The following is a 21,059-nucleotide window of genomic DNA, read 5'->3' as shown; positions in this document are numbered from 1 at the left end:
GAGGGAGGGAGGGAGGGAGGGAGGGAGGGAGGGTGTGTGTGTGTGTGTGTGTGTGTGTGTGTCTGGCGGTGGGGGGTGTGTGAGGGAGGAGTTCTTGCCCAGGGCTGGGATTAGGGGGAGGCAAGTGAGGGTTGCAGCCTGTCTTTATTTAAAATTGTGGTATTTTAGGGGCGCCTGGCTGACTCAGTCAGTGGAGCATGGGACTCCTGATCTCAGGGAGTCAGGAGTTCAAGCCCTGTGTCAGGCGTAGAGCTTACTTAAAAAAATAAATAAAATAAAATTGTAGTTTTTTCTTCCTCACAGATATTTTTGCCTGGACTTAAAAAACATATTACATTGACTATTATATCATAAAATTCACCCTTTCTGAAGTGCTCAACTCAGCAGTTTTTAGTATTTTCAGAGTTGTGTGACATCACCTAGCTATTTTAGAACGCTTTCATCATCCTGGAAGAAATCCCTAGACCCATTAAGTAGTCCCCCCCTCCCCCGCAACGCTCCAGCCTCCCCCCCCCCCGCCGCCCCCCATCTACTTTCTGTCTGTATGGATTCGCCTCTTCTGGACATTTCCTAGAAACGGAATTACGTGTGGCCTTCTGTGACTGTGACTGGTTTCCTTCACTTCGCACAGTACCTTCAAGGGTCACTGCATTTCCTTCCTTTTTAGGCCCAATAACATACCACTGCACGGGTATACTACTTTTTACTTGTCCCTTTGTCCACTGATGGATATTTACGTTTTCTCCCCTTTTTGGTTATTGTGAATAATGCTATTTACATTCACATGCAAGCTTTTGTGTGGACATGTTTTCAATTCCTTTAGGGTTTGCATTAATTCGGGTTTTTAATATATTGTATAAAAATATAGTTTTTCTCGATTACTGAGTTTTTTGATGCCCCCTTTAAAATTTATACGTGAGTTAAGTGCCTGCTTGGCCTCACCTTGTTCCCACCTTACAAGTTTGGTCCCTTGCTACCTGTGTGGCTTTGGGCAAGTTGTTTCACCTCTCGGAGCCTTTGGTTTTCTGGTCTGTAAAATGGGGATAATCCCTGTACCTACCCACAGCTCTTAGGTGGGTACAATGAGGCAATGCCACAGTTTACAGACCAGCACACAGCAGACTTAAGTCAAGGCTTCTTTCCTACGGGGAGGCCTGGTGTTGGGTCACACACCCAACATGGATGTGACCTAGCCCCGGCCTTAAGGACAGCTGGCCCACCTGCCTAGAACCCCTTCCTGCTTCAGTTCCCAAGGGAAACCTGCTCTTTTCGGTCTCCTGTCTCAGCCTGAGCCCCCTACAAAGTCCTCAGGGGCGAGATCCAAAGCTGTTCACCAAAAGCCCTCCGTGGCCCCCCAGCCTCTTCCATTCTGGCTGCCCTCCACCCCCCTGCCTCCCCCACCCTCCCCTCTGCCCATTCCCATTGAAGGCCTCGGCTCCCCAGTCCCTGTGCGCTGCCATGAGGCCTGCACTTTGCAGGGCTAAGTCCAAAGTTCAGTCCCTTCGCTAAGCACACGGATAAATATGAACCTTGGAGAATTTCCCCAGCTCCAATGTAAACAGAGCGGGCAGGGGCCCTGATTCACTGGCCGCTGGGGCCAGGGTTGGGGGTTGGGGGTGCCCACAGGGCTCGGTTCGTGGGGTTTGGGGGGGCAATAGGTGCAAGGAGCCTGGTTTGTGGCTGCCTGCTGGTCGCCCAGCAAGTAGACAGCCCGCTCGGTGGGGGGAGGTAGCCGGTTTGGTGGCCCCAGGCCTCGTGGCCCAGTGGTAGCAGAGCCATGGTTTCTAAACTGAGCCAGCTGCAGACGGAGCTCCTGGCGGCCCTGCTTGAGTCGGGCCTGAGCAAAGAGGCACTGATCCAGGCACTGGGTGAGCCGGGGCCCTACCTGCTGGCTGGAGATGGCCCCCTGGACAAGGGGGAGTCCTGCGGCGGCGGTCGAGGGGAGCTGGCCGAGCTGCCCAATGGGCTGGGGGAGGCGAGGGGCTCCGAGGACGAGACGGACGACGATGGGGAAGACTTCACACCGCCCATCCTCAAAGAGCTGGAGAACCTCAGCCCCGAGGAGGCGGCCCACCAGAAAGCCGTGGTGGAGACCTTGCTGCAGTAAGGACCCCTCCCCTGTCCCCAGCATCCAAGGAGCCCAGGGAGGCCCACCCTCAGCCCCTGACTAGCCCTAGTCCAGAGTTCCCTGAGCTGTAACTTTTAGCCTGGCTGTCGGGAAGGGGGACTGGGCCCACGAGAGCTCCGGGGCGTCCTTGCTGGAGGCTCCCAGGCTCTCACCTGGCCCTCTGCAAAGTCCTGACTCCCCATGAGCCAAGGCTTTCAGCCCAGGGCTTGGGAAGTAAGGGTATGACCCAGGGGAGATCTGAGTTGGGGAAAAAGCAGGCATGTCCATAATTCATGTGCCTGGAGAAACGGGGGCGTGGGATGGGGTGGTGGGAATTGTTAGCCACCGCCGCCCTTTGTACTCCCCAAACCCTAACCTCCCTGCTAAGCATTCAGATTGAGGCTCTGGGTCCAGGAAGCACTGTTAGTGAAAGGGGGGCTGGGGTTTTAGGGGCTCCCTCAGCCACCCAGGGACTCAAGCATTAAGCCAGGAAAGCCCGGGTTTTACCTGAGGGAGATGGAGCCTCGGGGCAGGACCTGTTCCCCTTTCCTGCACAGCCTTAGGCCCCCCGCCCCCACCTCACCCGCAGGCACCTTGAGAGGTCTCCCCGCTGTGCACCCCCATCCACTGGCTGGCTCCCCAACTCCGGGAGAACTGGGTGGGTCTGAGTCCGATGCCTCCCCTCTCCTCAGCAGAGCTGACCTGGTTACTAATTACCCATGAGCTTTATTATTTCTTTTGTTTTATAAATTTATAAATGGTAAAAGGCTCTGATAAGGCCTGTGATCATTAACTTGTAAAGATGGTGGCCTGGGGAGGCCTGGGCCAACCAACCTCCTACCCAGCAGGGGCGGGGGAAAGGGGTCTTGGGGCTGCAGGGACCGCCCTCCCCAAAGGCTCCTAAGCTCCAATCCTAACAGCCAGGCCCTGTGCTGAGGCTTCAGGGGCATACGGTCCAATAATATTGAGATGAACACTGGAAGGAAGCTAGGAATAACTCTGCTTCACAGATGAGGAAACTGAGGCCCCGGGAGGGGAAGTAGCTTGACTAAGGCCACCCGGCTGGGACTCCACAGCCACTCTGTTTGGTGCTCTCAATTGCCATGACCGGGCAGTGGGAGGAAGAGACCCAAAGAGGCTCTCTATGGGACCATCTCTTTTCTGTCCAAGGTCCTGATCCCAGCTTGGGGTGGGGGGAGCCCTCAGGGTCTGCCCAGCCTTGTGAGGGCCGGGGCAGGGGGCAGGGGAGCAGCCAGGGCCCCCTGACTTGGCAGGAAGGAGAGGGCAAAGGGCCCTGCTGTGCTGCAGGGGAGGGGCAAAGAGTCAGGCCTTGCCAGACCCAGGGCGAGGGTGACCGGGACAGGGTGGGGCTGGGCTAGACCTGCTCCTCGCCCCAGATGGGACTGGGGGCTTTCCGGTGGGAGTGGGGGCTGGGGGTACCAAGGGCCTTTCTTACCTGGCTGGGTGGGGCCTCTGGATCAGCAGCCCCTTTGGTGGAATGGTAGGTGGGGGGGAGGCTTCATCCACAGCACTTGAGGGGGGAGCAGAGGTCAAAGTGCTCCCTGGGGACCAGCAGAGAGACCTGGAAGCTGAGGGAGAGCGAGGAGCCGTGGAGGAAGAGAGAGAGGGCGTGGGGGGAGATGGAGAGCCCTGCAGAAGCACAGGAGAGCAGGAGAGCCCCGACGGCAGAGGGGCTCCCTCCCAGCTGGGAGAAGGGGCTGCGGAGAGAGTGAGACACCCCAAGCTGCAGAGAAGGCTGGAGTGCTTCCCGCCTGCCCCGATTGGGTTTTCTTTAATGCTAACAGCATGCTATTTACTTTCCATTTAAATTTGAGATGTTGCTATAAATTATCAACCAGCTCCTTGTTCCTGCAGAGTTTATAACTAACTACCTGGGTTACTTATTGTTCAGGTAACAAAAGGGATGTGAAAACGCCCGGAGGGGAAAAAGTGGGGCCTCTACCCTCAGGGCACAGGAGGGAGTGGGGTGGGCACCCCTGATGAAGGCCTGGACAGCCGGGGTGGGGGAGGTTAAGGCTGGACAGGCTGGTGCACGAGGAAGGGTTTCCCTGTGGACGCCATTTCTTTGAAGACAGTGTGTGGGAAGAGGCAGGGTGGATCCTGGCGGCCTCCCCGCTGGGGTGCCTCTGCCTGAGGCCACGGCAGGACCCTGAGCTCTTCCCTCAGACCTCCACCCTTAGCTCACTGTGTGACCTTGGGCAAGGCTCCTCTCCTGACTCAGTTTCCCTAGCTGGCCAATGAATGAAATTCAAATCCCCTGCCCTGGTTCCCTGACCTCTTCTTGAGGGACCTCTGTCCCTCCCTCACTTTCCTCCAGTTACGCTGAATTTGCGGATTCCCACCTCAGGGCCTTTGCGTGTACTGCTCCTTCTTCCTGGACATTTCTTTCTAGTTCTTCCCGTGACCTATTCCCTCTTTTTTTTTTTTTTTTTAAGATTTTATTTATTTGACAGAGAGAGAGAGAGAACAAGCAGGGGAAGCAGCAGGCAGAGGGAGAGGGAGAAGCAGGCTCCTCACTGAATAGGGAGCCCGATAAGGGGCTCAATCCCAGGATCCTGGGATCATGACCCAAGCCGAAGGCAGATGCTTAACCGACTGAACCACCCAGGTGCCCCATCTTTCTCCTCCTTTTGCTCAACTGTCACCTCCTCAGGGAGGCCCTCCCTCACTGCCCCCATCTGAATGTAGTTCCCACCAGAGTCACTCTCTCTTCCACTACCTTCTGTTACTTTCTCTTCTCCCTTAACTTTACTTACGATTATCTGTTTCTGTTTTCTATCTCCTGCCATGAAAACATAAGCTTTTCCAAGGCAGGGCCAGCGTGGCCTTGTCTACCACTCGTACCCCTGATATCCAGCCCAGGGGCTCAAACACAGCATGAATGAATGAGTGGCTAGGATTCCCTGAAGCCCTGGGGACATCTGCTGTTAGGGCCAAGGGAGGAACCTGTACCCGGGGCTCCTCCCTGGGTGTCCTCCTGGGTCCTCCCTGTCCCCAGCAGCTCAAACCTCAACCTGAGGGTCTCTGATCCTCTCCGTCGGGCCGCACCAGGGCATTGAGACCCAGGAAGACAGTGGGCAAGGTGAGACGATCTAACATACCTGACTGAGGCCAACCCGCCCGGGTTCAAATCCCAACTCAGCCCCACCCTAACTCGGGCAGGTGATTCCATGTCTCTGAGCCCTCGTTCTGTTTGCAAGGCAGAGATGATGATAACACTTCCCAAAAGGGTCAAATAGCATGTAAATGCAATGAACGGTTGCTATGAGTAATAGTCCCATTTTACAGATTTACAAAGTAGTAAGGCCGGGACTTGGACCCAGGTCCTCCTAATCCCACACTCTGCACGGTGTCCTTGGGCCTGTGTGCCGTCCTTAATATGTTTATTTCCCTTTTTATCCCTCCCGAGTCATTCTTGCTGTTAACCTCACATCCACTTACTTCCATGCAGGAAGTGAAAAGCTCACAAGACCGCTTAGAAATGCGTTAAACTTGTTTTCTCCTCCTGGCAACCTATGACATTTTTTTTAGCTCTGTATCACAGTTGGGGAAACTGAGGCACACAGAGGTTAAGTGATTTCCCGAGGCCACCTGGATAGTGAGTGGCAGAGCTGGGATTCAACCTGAGATGGGAAGCTTCTCCACTTACCCACCCCCCTCCCCGCCGGGCCATGCGCTGAGAACTTCACTCCCCCTCCAGACGTGTGGCCCTTCTGGCTGGTCTCTGAGCTCCATAGCCTTGGACCTCTGAAACCGCAGAGGCCAGCGAGCCAATGGCCCAAAGTCTTGAATCTCTGACCGACCCCTCCCAGAACCCGTAGGAGGTGGGAGGAGGCGATGTGGGCAGCTCTTCACCTCTCCCGGGCCCTTTGACCTCTGCTGCTGGGCTGGGGGTCCTGTGGCCACATTATCCATGACGATGATGATGACGGTGACCAAGTGTTGTACTTGCTGAACACGTACCATGTCCCAGGCCCTGCGCTATGCGGTTCACCCCCATCTGGAACTCAGTCCTGCCAAGGGCCCTGCGAGGCCGGCGTGGGCTTACTGCTGAGGCACAGAAGGGCATGGGGCGTGCAGGAGGTGGAAGGCGCCATGCTGGGATGTGAACCCAGGTTGGCTTGCCTCTTAAACCCATTAGCGGGAAAGCAGGAGATACCTGGAGACGTGGCCTGTTAGTTCTGGGTTGGGGAAACTGTTCTGGAAAGAGTCAGGTCCCTGGAGACTGAGGGTGAGTGAGTGAGTGTGGTGGGGCGTGGGCGGGAGAAAGAGACAGAGTGAACAACAGACACACACACACACAGGCAGAAGGAGAGACAGAGAGTAGAGAGAGAGGAAGAGAACCAGGCAGAGAGAAACTAAGACAGAAAGAGAGACAGATATGGAGTCAAACACGCAGACAGTGATGGGGCAGTAAATCTTCGGTGAGAGCCGGGGAGGCTGGGCTGAGAGAAAGACTGAGCTCATTCTCTCTGGGGAAGGGAGGAGGTGATGCCTGCAGCTGGGGGGAGGAGGGAGGCCATCGGCAGCTCGGCTCCAGAATCAGATAAACATGTTTGCCTCCAAGCACAACGCTGGACTTTGTACTGCCCTTCCCTCCAGGCTCTGACTGGCACCGGGGGAGCCGGGGAGGGGTGGAGGAGGAGGGTCCTAGGAGCCCCTCAGTGCAGGGAGGAAGAAGAGCTCGGGGAGAGCTCTGGGGGATCTGGGCAAAGCAAAATATTCTGGAGTCCAGCTAGGTCACTTTGGACAAGTGCTTTACCTTTCTGAGGCTCAGTTTTCCCATCTGTGAAATGGGCATATGGAGTAGCACCTACTTTCTAGGGTTATGGTAAGATTTACATGACCAGCCCTTAGCACAGTGCCTGGTTCACGGTCAATACTCAAGAAACATGAATTCTCACATCTATCATTTTTACACAACTCGGATTTGCCGTACCGACTGCTGACCAATTCAAATCGAACTGTCCCCGCCTCCCTTTCCTCCCTACGTGTATGGAAACTGCTGCTAAGAAAGGAGGGAGTCATGGGGCTCCAGCTGCTGAAAGGCTCTGTGCCCTCACACCCGAGAAGGGCATTGTCAAGGGGGCAACGCCAGGCTGGCTCCTTGGGAAGGAGAGAAGGGGAGAAGGCAGTACGGGGCGCGCTTCCAAGTGCTGGGGGTTATTTGCTTTTTGTTCTTTCACAGCTGAGTTTCCAGTGTTCTATATGCATGTATAGCATATTATCTACCATTACATTACATTATTTGGAAAGCACAGAAAAGCAAGAGAGGACGCTGTCCCTCTCCCCAGCACCCCATTCCCGTCTTGAGACAACCAGTGTCGCTAGTCTTGTCTGTATCTTGTCTGGTATTTCATGCGAACACAAGCAAATATGCAGGACTCTTTTGTGCCATTTCAGATTTTAAACAAACAGCACAGCAGACCCTCCAGAATGTTCCGTGTGGGTGCAGGCAGAGCTTCCTCGGTGCGTTTTTACGGGTGCCATCTACTGGAGGCACCGCCAACAGTCCCCTTCTGCCTGACACTCAGGTCGTTTCCGGTAATTTGCTGTGGCAAGCCACACGGCGACAAGTGGCCTCCTACACATGCCATCTGTCACGTGTGCAAATGTTGGAAAGCTCAAATTCTAGAAGCAAATTGGTCAAGGGGGTGAGGACCTCAGGCTTTGGAACCACACAGAGCTGGGGTCAAACCCCGGCTCCGTCTGTTCTCAGCACTGTTGTATGGAGCTGCTTTTATCTGCTGCCGTATTTGTAATTCAAGCTCAGGAGAGGAGAGCTGAGACAGAACAGGAGAGGGAGGGAGAGAATTTGTGTGGTACAGGCCGTCACAGCCCCCCGTTCCCCACCGGGGGCAGAGGATGGGGACACGAATCACAGATGGCTACAGGTCCCCTGAGTCTCTCCGGTAAGAGTCTCAGCCCACAGAGTGAGATTCGGGGGCTCAAACACGCACCTCTGAATACCAGCCCATAACTCCTTCTCCTGAACCGGCCCGCCCCCACCCCGTGCTGTAGGCAAACTGGCCAGGCCACAGCCTAGGGTTTAGTGCAGGTTATCAGGAGCTGTTTTGACTCCGTGTGGGTTTTACCTGATAGGCTGACTTAGATGGAATCCCTTCAGGTGAGATGGGACTCTGCTGGGCTGGCTCTGTGACCTTGGGCAAAAGATACGATGCAAGCACTTAGCCTCAGTGGCCCTGGCTGTAAAGTGAGAGAATCATGTTTCTCCCCTTGTTTTCAGACCCATTTTCCCCCCCAGTAGGTCTCCTTCATCCATCCATCCATCCATCCATCCACCATCTACCATCTATTTATCCTTCTATCCATCCGTCTATCCACCTATCCACCATCCCATTTCCCCATCCCTCTAACAACCTCCCCTCCCCTCTATTCATCCAACCATCCATCCCCACTTACCCAGGTGTCCACCCATCCACCCACCTATTCATTCCTCTATCCACCTACCTATCTACCCTCTCATTCATTCATCCAACCACCCGGCCACCATCCCATTTACCCATCCATCTATCCACCCATCCACCATCCCATTTATCCATCCATCCATCTGCCCACCCATCCATCCATCCACTCATTCATTCATGTATTCACCATGGCATACATTATGTCAGGCCTATTTTGGGTGCTGAGAACCAGACAGTTCCTACCTTCACAGTGTTTATAGTCTCTCACAGTGACTAAGACATAGCCACAAACAACATTTCCAAGTAGGATGAGGGGAGGACTTTCCCTATCTGGCTTGTACAGCTTTCGGCAGGAGTCTGTTCATGTCTTCATCTCTGTCCATATGTCCTGGCATGAGTGCCCTTACGTTGCTGTCCTGGAGTCTGAGTGTAAGTCCCGGGCTCCACACCTGCTTCCACCCACGATCCCCACTCTCAGGGCTGACAGGACCCCCAGCCCTACCTGCACCCCCCTGCACCCCCCGTGCTGAGCAGGCTCTGTCCTTGCCCTCCTACCAGGGAGGACCCATGGCGCGTGGCCAAGATGGTCAAGTCCTACCTGCAGCAGCACAACATCCCGCAGAGGGAGGTGGTTGACACCACTGGCCTCAACCAGTCGCACCTGTCCCAGCACCTCAACAAGGGCACCCCCATGAAGACGCAGAAGCGAGCCGCCCTGTACACCTGGTACGTCCGCAAGCAGCGAGAGGTGGCGCAGCGTAAGTAATGAGCACGGCCCCGTCTTCCCTGGCAGGGCCCTGGAACTCTCTGCAGGTCGGGGGTGGGGGCTGGAAGCTTCTCCACCACGTTACCGGGACAGGTTGCCTGAGAGGAAGTCAGCAGGAGTCAGTGGGCACGTGCTACCTATTCTGCGCAAGGCCCGCGGGGGAGGGGAGCAGGCCGGTCCTGGGCATCTGAAGCTGGATGAACTGGGTCCCTGCCTTCTAGAAGCTCTGTGTGGAAACACAGATCGTTACGATGCAGCGAGACGTGTATTATAATACAACAAAAACAAGAGTAACAGCTAGTGTTTATGGAGCCATCACCATATGCCGGGCCCAGGGCCGTGCCGCACTACGTAAACTATTTCAAAATATTCAGCTGGCAGAGGACCAGACAGTAATCGATTCTTCCACAGGGAGGCAAGGGCATCAGGAAGGGCCACACCAGAAGCAGAACTTTCAGACGAAGTCTTAAAGTCTGAGTGGAATTTTGGCCCACGGAGACACAGGGAAGGGTGTTTTGGGCAGAAGGAGTGGCCTGAGTAAAGGCTCAGAGGCAAGGTGTACGCTCAGGGGATCCTTCACTGCAAACCCAGGGAGACCTGGCCAAACTATTGTTCAGGGAATGGTGGGCTTCCTTGCTTAGAACTCACGCCCCAGAGGGGCGCCTGGATGGCACAGCGGTTAAGCGTCTGCCTTCGGCTCAGGTCATGATCCCGGGGTCCTGGGATCGAGTCCTGCATAGCTTGTGCTCATTCATGCTCTCTCTCTCTCTGTCGAATAAATAAATAAAATCTTTAAAAAAAAAAAAAAAAAAGAACTCACACCCCAGAAAATTCCAAGTGCATACTCACACTTTTGAAACTATGTGTAAAAAAAATTTTTTTTTAAGATTTTATTTATTTATTCGTCAGAGAGAGAGAGAGCATGAATGAGCACAAGCTATGCAGGACTCGATCCCAGGACCCCGGGATCATGACCTGAGCCGAAGGCAGACGCTTAACTGACCAAGCCACCCAGGCATTCCTAAAAAAATTTTATTATTTTCTTTTCTTAATTATCCATGTTTTTTTTAAAAAGATACTATATTTTAGTTTTAAAAAATAGGGGAAAATAAAAAGCTTACAATAAAAATTAGGTGTCCTCCTAAAGAACGTTCCTAGTCTCATGCATCCTTCCAGAGAGATTTTATGCATATACTAGCAATATATAATAGAGATATATTTTCCTCTGCTATTTGAAGGGCGGCTGAATATTCTGTTATTTCGTGGTACCACTGTTTGCTTAACGGGCTCCCTACCAAAGGACTTTTAGGGTTTTTCCAATGTGCTGTTATAACCAACTGCTTCGAAGAACATCGTTCTTTGTATATGTGTTCCCACGAGACTATGTCTGTAAAGTAATTCCTAGAAGTGGAATTCTGGGCCAGAGAGTAGGTACTTGAAAATCTTTGATAGATATTCCTGTAGCTCCTTATGAAGACACGGTGACAACTGGCGTGTCTGGTAATTTACAAAATAAACTTTTCCCCCCATGGTTCCTAAACATTAAAATGTTAAAGTGCTCAAAGTCATGTATTGATCTGCTCACCCATTTAATATTCACTTACGTATTTACTTATTCATCGATTTTTACAAGCTGAAAAGTTGCTTTTTTTTTCCAAGCTGGAAAGTTTATTAAAGTGAAAAGTACATTCTCGAGAGATGAGAGCAGGTGAGCTCGAGAGAGAGCAGGCTACACCTCATTTAATATTAATTAATTAATTATTTTAAAAAATATTTTATTTCTAAGTCCTCTCCACACCCAACGTGGGGCTTGAACTCACAGCCCTGAGATCAAGAGTCGCACGGTCCACTGACTGAGCCAGCCAGGCGCCCACCTCATTTTACATTTATTGAGCATCTACTATTTACCATTTTCTGTTGAACACACAAAAAAGCAACTTTTAAAAGCTGTGATTATCATTTCTATAACTTATTTTTTTAACTATGATATTAGTAGGGGCACGTGGGTAGTTCAGGCAGTTAAGCATCTGACTCTTGATTTTGGCTCAGGTCATGATCTCGGGGTCATGAGATCAAGCCCCGCCTCAGGCTCTGTGATGGACGTGGAACCTGCTTAACATTCTTTCTCTCTCTCCCCCTTCCCAACCCCCCCCAACTATGATATTAGTTTTATCAAGGGACTGATTAAAACATTAAATTAATTGGGGCGCCTGCGAGGCCTAGTCGGTTAAGTGTCCGACTCATGTTTTCAGCTCAGGTCCTGATCTCAGGGTCCTGGGATCGAGCCCTGCATTGGGCTCCATGCTCGGCACGGAGTCCGTTTGGGATTCCCTCTGCCCCTCCCCCTGCTTGCGTGTGCTCTCTCCCTCTCGCTCTAAAATAAATAAATGAATAAAATCTTTTAAAAAAATACCAAAAAAACCCATTAGGTTAATTAACATTTACTGAGCAACCCACTATGGTAAAGTTTTGTAAGAAAATATTTTCTTACAAAGATGATTGCTGATTGCTTATTCGTGCAGACGTAGCAACACGTACCGATGCCCCAGGAGCCATGTCCCTGCCCCCTGTACCCGACACGGGCATCCTTTGGGTCTCAGGTGGCTGGGACTATATATGACGTAATTTGGCACTATCACGAAGTGTTTTTAGAAAACTAGCAATTTACCCTTCTTAGCAGGTAAAACTTAAATAACACATAACAAACTCTTAATTTTAGAGTAAGTGTAGACTTTCAGAACTTCTGGGCAGGTGGTACAGAGAAATCCAGTTTCCCCCAGACCCAGTTTTCCCTATTACTAGCACGAGTATGGGACATTTGTCACGATTAACAAACCAACACTGTCACACTATTATTAAGTCCAACACTTACTTTGCTATTCAGATTTCCTCAGTATTTCCCTCCTGTCCTTTTTCTGGTCCAGGATCCAGGTGTGGACGTACTGCATCTCGTTGCCGTGTTGTCTTAGGTTCCTCTGGCTTGTGACAGTTTCTCAGATTTTCCTTGCTTTCGATAGCCTTGACGGGGTGGTTTCACATTTTAGTGTTGCTGGGCCACGTCACAGTGTCTGTACTCTAGACCTTGGTCCAGCCTGCTGCCAGGCGAGATGGCTGAGTCAGTGTGAGCGGCCGCCCAAGCCTCAGCTGCGGAGAATGCTGGACTCGGGAGTCAGGTGGCCTTCTAGTGGCTTCTAGAGTTGGCTTTCGGGGGGTCTAAGCCCGCCTCTCCCCAGACCACTGGTGCTGGCTTCTGCCTCTTGGCACTCGGGCAGTGAAGGCATAGCCTCTGCACTCTCCCTGACTCGCGCTCCCTGCCTCCCCTCCCATAAAGATGGCTTTGCATTGATCTGTTCTAGTCTCTCGGTTGCTTGCTCGGGGAGAATCTAAGAGTTTCCCCTAAAGTGGAACCCGCTGACAAGGGCTAAGCTGGGTCTCTGCTCTCCTGACTAACACTTGCAATTTAAGTGTGATTTACAGGTCTGAAAAGTTTAAAATAGCTCTGAATCTACTCAGGAGATGTGGCTCAAGTTTCTGTTCTACTGTGCAGCCCTGGAAAGATATTCAGCCTCTCTGAGCCTCAGCATCTTCGTCTAAAATAAGATAGCCAATGTGTTAAATCTGAACGAACGCTAATGCTTTTCTGGAGCCTTGTATTGAGAAGGATTACGAGTGTCCATCTGGGCCTGTAGAAAACTGTGCAGGGGTTGATTAGCAATGTCTGCCTGGGGCACGGGTTAAGACAAGGGTGGCACGTGTGCTGTGTTTGTCATCACTGGATTGGATGATTTCTAAGTTCTAGCTGTAAGCTCCTTTGGCTCAACACCTTGGGAATGAGAAAGAATCAGGGGCATGGTCACAGGAACTGAGGTGGGAGGGTAGGAGTGGCCGGTGCCCTGCTTACGGCTCTCTGTGCCTACAGAGTTCACCCACGCAGGGCAGGGTGGGCTGATTGAAGAGCCCACAGGTGATGAGCTGCCAACCAAGAAAGGGCGGAGAAACCGTTTCAAGTGGGGCCCAGCCTCCCAGCAGATCCTGTTCCAGGCCTACGAGAGGCAGAAGAACCCCAGCAAGGAGGAGCGAGAGGCATTGGTGGAGGAGTGCAATCGGTAGGATGGTCGGTGGGTCAGCAGGGCTGGTTCGGTCTGGGCTGGGGCAAGGCTGGGGGAGGGTGGCTCTGGGGTCTGAGGGAGGCTCCCCAGTCCTTGCGTGCTCCTGCTGTTGGCCCAGGAGCACTCAAATCCTGCTCAGTGTCTGGAACTTAGCTCCACTCCTAGCACCCACTCCCCACCCATCCAAGCAATCCTTGAGCGGCTGCTCATCTCATTCACCCTCATTAGGACCCTACGGCTGTTTTGCCCACTTTATGAATGGAGAGACTAAGAGAGGTTAAGACACTTGCTCAAGGTCACACAGCAGCACTGGGATTGGAACCCAGATCTGCCAGCTTTAAACGCTAGGGGAGAAGCCTACCTCTCAGGACTCTCTCACCTACCTCCAGCCCCAGGACAGGCTTCCTCTGAGCCTGGCCTGGAGGCTCATGAGTGGCCATTTCTGCAGGGCGGAGTGCATCCAGAGGGGGGTGTCACCGTCACAGGCACAGGGGCTGGGCTCCAACCTCGTCACGGAGGTGCGTGTCTACAACTGGTTTGCCAATCGGCGCAAGGAAGAAGCTTTTCGTCACAAGCTGGCCATGGACACATACAGTGGGCCGCCACCAGGGCCAGGCCCGGGCCCCACACTGCCTGCCCACAGCTCCCCGGGCTTGCCCCCACCCGCCCTCTCCCCCAGTAAGGTCCATGGTGAGTGCTATGTGTGTGGCGGGGATTGAAATAGTGGGTAGAGGGGACATGAGGGTAGGCTGGTGAGCTGGGGAGCACAACGCCAGTGACAATAACCACCCAAACCTCTTCGCACTTCAGCTTGGTTCCTTATCGTTCCCCTCTACTCGTCACCCTCCTCTATCCAGTCCTCTCCTCTCCACCCCAGTGACCCCTCCATGCCATTCGATCCAGCCTACCTTGACTCGGGTCACTTCCATTCAATTCATTCATTAAAGATCAACTCAACACAATTCATTTCAGTTCAATTCAATTCAATTCAATTCAATTCAATTCAATTCCATCCTGTTCAACTCACTACAATCCAATTGAGTTCCTTTCAATTCCGCTCAGTCCAACTAAATATAATCCAAGGAAATTAAGTTAATTTTGTACGGCTCAGTTCAGTTCAATCCAATTAAATTTGATCTGATTCGGTTCAACTCCATCATGCTCAATCTACTTCATTTTGGGTTCAATTCAACTAGATTCCAGTTCATTTAACTAATTCCGGATCCTTCTATTCAACTCCATTCACTGCAGTTTCATTTCATCAGTTTTAGTTCACTCTGAGCCAGATGTCTTTCATTGCACACCTACTGTCTATCACGTATAGCCCTGGCCAGTGGGGGCCACGGAGCTAATAAAATGCAGGTCTTGCCTTCAGGGAGTTGGAAGCAGCCAGCCCAGGATCTGGCAGGATATGCAAATGAAGTCTGAGGGCTGCACACACAGAGATGGGGCAAGTGAGCAAACTGAGGCAGTTTGGAGTGATGGGGGCCACGGAGGGCAGGAAGTGGGGTGTTGAGGCTGGACGCGGCTCCCCTTCCAGGTGTGCGCTACGGACAGCCAGCAACCAGCGAGGGGGCGGAAGTGCCCTCCAGCAGCGGTGGCCCCTTGGTGACAGTGTCTGCTCCCCTGCACCAAGTGTCCCCCACGGGCCTGGAGCCCAGTCACAGCCTGCTGAGCACCGAAGCCAAGCTGGTGAGTGTCCCCACACCTCACGGGGGGACATCCGTCCAACCCCATCTTCCACCTTCCCTTGGCTGGGAGATTCTGGAGTCGTCCCCTGGGAGACAGTGTGGGCCCCAGGCTCAGCTTGGTTTTCCCTCCAAGGTCTCAGCAACGGGGGGCCCCTTGCCCCCTGTCAGCACCCTGACAGCGCTGCACAGCTTGGAGCAGACCTCCCCGGGCCTCAACCAACAGCCCCAGAATCTCATCATGGCGTCGCTTCCCGGGGTCATGGCCATTGGGCCTGGTGAGCCTGCCTCCCTGGGCCCCACGTTCACCAACACGGGCGCTTCCACCCTGGTTATTGGTAAGTTGGTGGGCATGAGGGGGCACCTGGGTGGGACGGCTCATGGGGCTCCCGCAGAATCCAGAAGCTAGAGGAGCCACTGGGACTCATGCCTTCACTCAGAGACTGAGTGTGAGCGCTGTGCCAGGCACTGGGCTACCTCAGTGACACACAGGTGAGCCAGACAGAACAATGACTCAATGGCTCCAACAGGAAGGCAGACAGCAAACACAATACAGATGTCACGTCGTGTCTTGGAAGGCAAAATGTCTGTGGGAAAACTGAGCAGGGGAAAGGAGATCACAGTCTTGTAGGTTTTTTTTTTTTTTAAGCCCAGACATACTTTATTTGTGGGAACCATTATGCAGAGGCTGACTATATATGACAGATAGGGAGCTCCTGGGAGAGGGCAACAAAGTTAAGCCACAGGGCCTATGCACTGCTCTGGAACCCCAGGCCTCCAGGGAACCTAACTGGACACACCCCCTGCCTATAGAATGAGTTAGAGGCTCAGAGAGGGGGAGTGACTTGCCCAGACCATGTAAGTTAGTGACAGGTCCTAGTGCGAAGGTGTCTCCTAGTCGCCTCTCCCCTTCCTCCCACCCACTGGCTCTGGGAGGGCCGGGCAGTGCCCCAGGGTCAGTGCTGGGCCAGGGGAGGCAGTGCAAGTGGCAGGAGGCCGGGCTGACTCCTGTTCCTCCCACTCCAGGCCTGGCCTCCACTCAGGCACAGAGCGTGCCGGTCATCAACAGCATGGGCAGCAGCCTGACGACCCTGCAGCCCGTCCAGTTCTCCCAGCCGCTGCACCCCTCCTACCAGCAGCCGCTCATGCCCCCCATGCAGAGCCATGTGGCCCAGAGCCCCTTCATGGCCACCATGGCCCAGCTGCAGAGCCCCCACGGTGAGCACGCCTAGCCCCACGCTGGGGGAGGGGGTGGGAGAGGCCGGGGGTCCCTGAGCAGACGAGGCGGTCTGCGGGGGCTCGGATGCCCGCCTGCGGGCCAGACCGTGTCAGCGTGTGAATACACGTGGTCGTGTGCGCACACGAGTTCTGTGAGCGGATGTGCGTGTGAGTGTTCATCGGTGTTTGCGGGTGCACACCCGCATGTGCGAGGAAGGTCACAGTCCTTTCTCTGAAATGTGTGGGCCCACGTGTATCTCAGAATTCACTACTTCTCCGACTTTAGAAAGGTGATGGGGAGTATCCACCGTACGCTCTGTCGCACTCCCAGCAGGGCTCGGGGTGACGTCTGGTCATCTAGCCCCGCGGTTTCTGCAGCAGGAGGGGCTAACAGAGACTTACATAAGCTCACATGAGGTTCGGGTCGGAGTTTGCCCCCAGATGAGCTCTAGTGCTGACTTTACGGAAATCTGTTGGTTTTCAGGCCTTTGTGGAATTTGGAACTGGGGATAAGGGCCTGTGGGCCCGTACTTGTGTGTGTATGGGTTTATCCGAGTTCATGTGAGAATATGTGGTGTGTGTGCTTTTCCGCTGGCGTCTGTGTGCGCTGTGGGGCTGGGCTGTAGGTGAAACTTTGGGTTCCACTTGGGGAGGTGTCCTGGAGGTGGAGCTATGCTGCCCCCTGCTCTGTTCACCCCCTAATGGCAGCTGCCAGCCTTTCCCTCCACGGCCTGTACTTAGTACAGCAGTGCTGTGCCTCCCACTGCCCTTCACACTTGTCCCTGGGGCTCCCCAGCCTTCCCTCCGCCCAGCCAGCCTGGGCAGGCTCTTGTAGTTGGGGAAAGGGTCCAGCCCCTCTACCTGGAGCTCCCAGTTTTGGAAGTCTGTCTGGAGTCCTCCATCACTGCTCCACTGGGCCATTACCAGGCCCCAGGCCCCATTTCCCCCAGAGCTCCCAGCTTTGAGGCCCTCCAGGGAGGGGATCAGCTTGGCCCAGGGTGCCATGTCTTTATACCCCTCTCTCTCCTCCCCCCCGGCCAGCCCTCTACAGCCACAAGCCTGAGGTGGCCCAGTACACCCACACGGGCCTGCTTCCGCAGACCATGCTCATCACCGACACCACCAACCTGAGTGCCCTGGCCAGCCTCACGCCCACCAAGCAGGTAAGGCCCGGCCCGCCCGGCCCCTTGCTCAGGCCCCTCCCCAGAGCGCACCCATGCGGGGCTCAGAAGGCTCCTGTGTTCCCCCAGGTCTTCACCGCAGACACTGAAGCCTCCAGTGAGTCCGGGCTTCACACGCCGGCGTCTCAGACCACCACTATCCACATCCCCAGCCAGGACCCCGCTGGCATCCAGCACCTGCAGCCTGCCCACCGGCTCAGCGCCAGCCCCACGGGTGAGCAGCCCTTCCCTGCTCCCTCGGCTGGGGAGGAAGGTGTGTGCGGCAAACGGGAGGGCGCCCTGTGCTCCCCTGAAGTGAGCCGGGAGGGGTACGAAAGCGCAGGAAGATGGGTCTATCTTCCGGGAATATCTCACTGACTCGGTTGAGGGAAAAGGTTAAGTAACTGCAAGAGAGAGTAGAGAGTACTAATGAGGAGTATGCTGGGCTTGCCATGGGCCAGGAGCGCCTCACGGGCCTGTTGGTGTGGCTCAGGGCCCGGCACTGTTTGAGTATGCTGCCCACATTTAAAACTCAGCTTTCACAATGAAATCACGTTTCTGGCTTTTCTTGGAAAATTGGAGACTCATGTTCCCACGTAGCAACAACAGAGCGTGGGCTCTCCAGGTCACCACATCCCACCTGACCCATTCATTTCCATCCCCCGATGCCTTAAGTCTGCAGTAATGAAGAGCGGGCACTTGGGAGTCAGGCTGCTGGGCTCTGAGGCCGCGGGCAATCACTTGCTAAGTGCGTGACTTCGGGCAGCTGCTCCCCCTCTGGGGGCCTCAGGTTCCTCCGTCCAGTCCTGATGGCTGTGGTGACAGTTACCGAGGGCTCCGTGGGCCAGGCTCCATGCTTTATTTACTGGGCACGTGTCATCATCCCCATTTTATAAATGAGAAAGCAGACACTCAGGAGGTGAGGGACTTGGCCTTGCCTCCGACAGTGATTAGGTGGCAGGGCCAGGATTAGAACCCAGGTCCACAATCAAAGCCCATTCTCTTAGCCACCAGAATCAGTCAGGGTTCTGGTGAGACACAGAACCAACAGGAATACAGCTGACCCCTGAACAACACGGGGTTTGAATGGCACGGGTCCACTCATACGCCGATTCTTTTCCATATAGCACAGGACCGGAAATGTACTTTCTCTTCCTTACGACGTTCTCGATAACTCTTTCTTTTCTCTAACTTGGTTGTAAGAATACAGCGTATAATACCTAGAACCGACAAAATATGTGCTGACCGTTTGGGTTATTGGTACAGCTTTGGGCCAACAGTAGGCTGTTAGTAGTTAAGTTTTGGGGAGTCAAAAGTTATATGCAGATTTGTGACTGTGCAGGGGGCCAGTGCCCTTGGCCCCCTGCCCTGTTCAAGGGTCAACTATATATATACGCGTATATTTAAGGAACTGGCTCACACGCCTGTGGGGCTGCTAAGTCCGAAAGCTGTAGGGCAGGCCAGCAGGCTGGCAACAGAGGAAGGAGTCAATGCTGCGGCCTTGAGGTAGGATTCCTTTTTCTCTAGGAAACCTCAGCTTTTGCTCCTAAAGCCTTCCACTGATTAGATGAGACCCACTCACGTCATCAGGAGAAATCTCCATCACTTCCAGTCAACCGATTATAGGTGTTAACCACATCTACAAAACACCTCCTGCAACACTTAAATGCTTGCCTCAGTGACTGCACCACAGCCTAGCAACACCCATGCGTAAAACCAACCACACCATCTCACAGGGCTTCTCGAATGTTTCCACCCAAATGTCCTGAGGCGGCCACTCGCTGGGTGGCTCTGGGGCCTGGCTGGGGGTTGATGAGACCCAAGCATAGAGGTTTGGTTTTGGGGTCTGGTTATCTGCTGCAGTTCAGGAGGTGGTGAGGCCCCCTGTCCCCTATGCTAAGTAACCCCCGGGATGGGTGGGCGAGGTGGGGTCAGGAAGTGCTGGGCCGGCAGCCAGCTGTCTCACTTGCCCCTGCAGTGTCCTCCAGCAGCCTGGTGTTGTATCAGAGCTCCGACTCCAACAATGGCCACAGCCACCTGCTGCCATCCAACCACAGCGTCATCGAGACCTTCATTTCCACGCAGATGGCTTCATCCTCCCAGTAACTATGGCAGCCGCCTCCCAGGGGCTGGGCCCTGCCTGGAACCTGCATGGCCTGCTTGGGGGGTGACTGGGACATCTGAGCCTGTGAAACTTTCACTGCCACTGGACAGCGGCCTTCCCTGGAAAACTGTGCCTTGGTCCCCACCCTGCTCTGTCAGCATCAGAAAGGACTCCAAGGCTCCTTGACCTCAGGAGGGCTGATTCAGTGCACAAGAGGGGATCGTGGAGAGCTGGGAAGCAGAGCAAGTCACAGGAGGGACTGTTCCTGATTCTCAGGGCCAATCCTGTCACTTGGAACAGAAGGGAGCAGTCTTTGGACTCTGGTGCCTTCAGCCCGTGCCTGTGGAGAGCCCTGGAACAACCAAGGGAACCGCATTTCTCAGGACGGCTGTGTAGCTGTGACTCACTGAGCTCCAAGAGGCCCAGGGTCAACATGGCCCCATTCTGTGCCCTGTGTCCCAATCAGGCCCCTCCCCCCTGCTCCCCTTCCAGTTGTAGACCCACATGCCCATTTGTACCAACCCCTGTCCCCCAATCACATGAGCTTTCCCCAAGTGGGTACTCTGTGCCAGGGCCTGGAGCTCAGTTGCCCGCCCCCTGGGAGGGCTCAAGCTAGTAGGGAAGGCATACAGGGCTCTCCAGCTTCCCTAGTCCTGGGCTGCCCCTCTCCCTGGCCTCCTAGATGGCCGGTTTTCTTGGCTGTTCATTCCCCTGGGTATCACACCTTCTCATGCCAGCCTGGCATCTTGCCTCTATGGGAAAGCCCCCCTCAGGGCTAGGAAGTCATCCCTGCCCTGTGGGAGCCTTGAGACTGCGCCTGGTGCTGTCAGGATTCTGGGCAACAGCGCCTCTGGCCTGTGGGGCCCTGCAGCCCCTCCCTGGTTTGGGGGAGAAGCTGCTGAGTTCAGAAGGCACCAAGGCCTGAGCAGCTGGCAGAGCTGAGGTGCCCAGAGGGAGGAGGGAAAGGTCCAGGCAGTTCACAGCCACACCCAGGAGCCGGAGGTCCCGAGTGCCACCAGGAGAGACAAGGCAGCTGTGTAAACCCAGGGCTCCACGACCTCCTCTCCCTGGGGCTGCTACACATCACCTGGCCTTGAAGACCGCTCCCACCCTGGGATTGAGGAAGGGGCCGGGGAAGAACTAGCGCCCCCTGCAGCTTGCATCCAGCTAAGGGCGAACCTGTACGTTTATTTAACTTTTAGTAAAGGAAATGAGCAACGGAGTGGTGGAAATGAGTACTGGAAACTTCTTGCTTGTCCACACATTGCCCAGATGGGGTTGGGTGGCCAGAGGGAGGTGGTGGGCCAGGGGCCTGAAGGGCGACGGCTCAGCACACACACTCACGCACCACCTCTTTCTTGCTCTGCCGGACCTCGGAGGCAAGGCCACGGAGCCAGAATTTCACCTTAGCCCTGAGCTTCTCCTCTTCCCTGCAGAACACTCCTGGTGTGTGAAACC

General features: G+C 54.3%; 1 protein-coding gene across 1 annotated transcript; it reads left to right on the top strand.

Annotated features, from left to right (window-relative positions):
• The first annotated feature begins 1,465 nt into the window (after positions 1-1,465).
• Positions 1,466-19,734, top strand: HNF1A (HNF1 homeobox A). The gene is made up of 8 exons (XM_040619833.1): positions 1,466-2,103; positions 9,115-9,314; positions 13,242-13,428; positions 13,880-14,121; positions 14,972-15,457; positions 16,146-16,337; positions 17,379-17,732; positions 19,476-19,734. The coding sequence occupies exons 1-8, from the start codon at positions 1,778-1,780 to the stop codon at positions 19,601-19,603; spliced, it is 2,115 nt and encodes a 704-aa protein (XP_040475767.1). The 5' UTR covers positions 1,466-1,777; the 3' UTR covers positions 19,604-19,734.
• The last annotated feature ends 1,325 nt before the right edge of the window (positions 19,735-21,059 follow it).

This window comes from Ursus maritimus, unplaced genomic scaffold (assembly GCF_017311325.1).
Source record: "Ursus maritimus isolate PB19 unplaced genomic scaffold, ASM1731132v1 scaffold_33, whole genome shotgun sequence".
NCBI classification, from domain to species: domain Eukaryota; kingdom Metazoa; phylum Chordata; class Mammalia; order Carnivora; family Ursidae; genus Ursus; species Ursus maritimus.
This window is presented reverse-complemented; position numbering and strand designations above follow the sequence as displayed.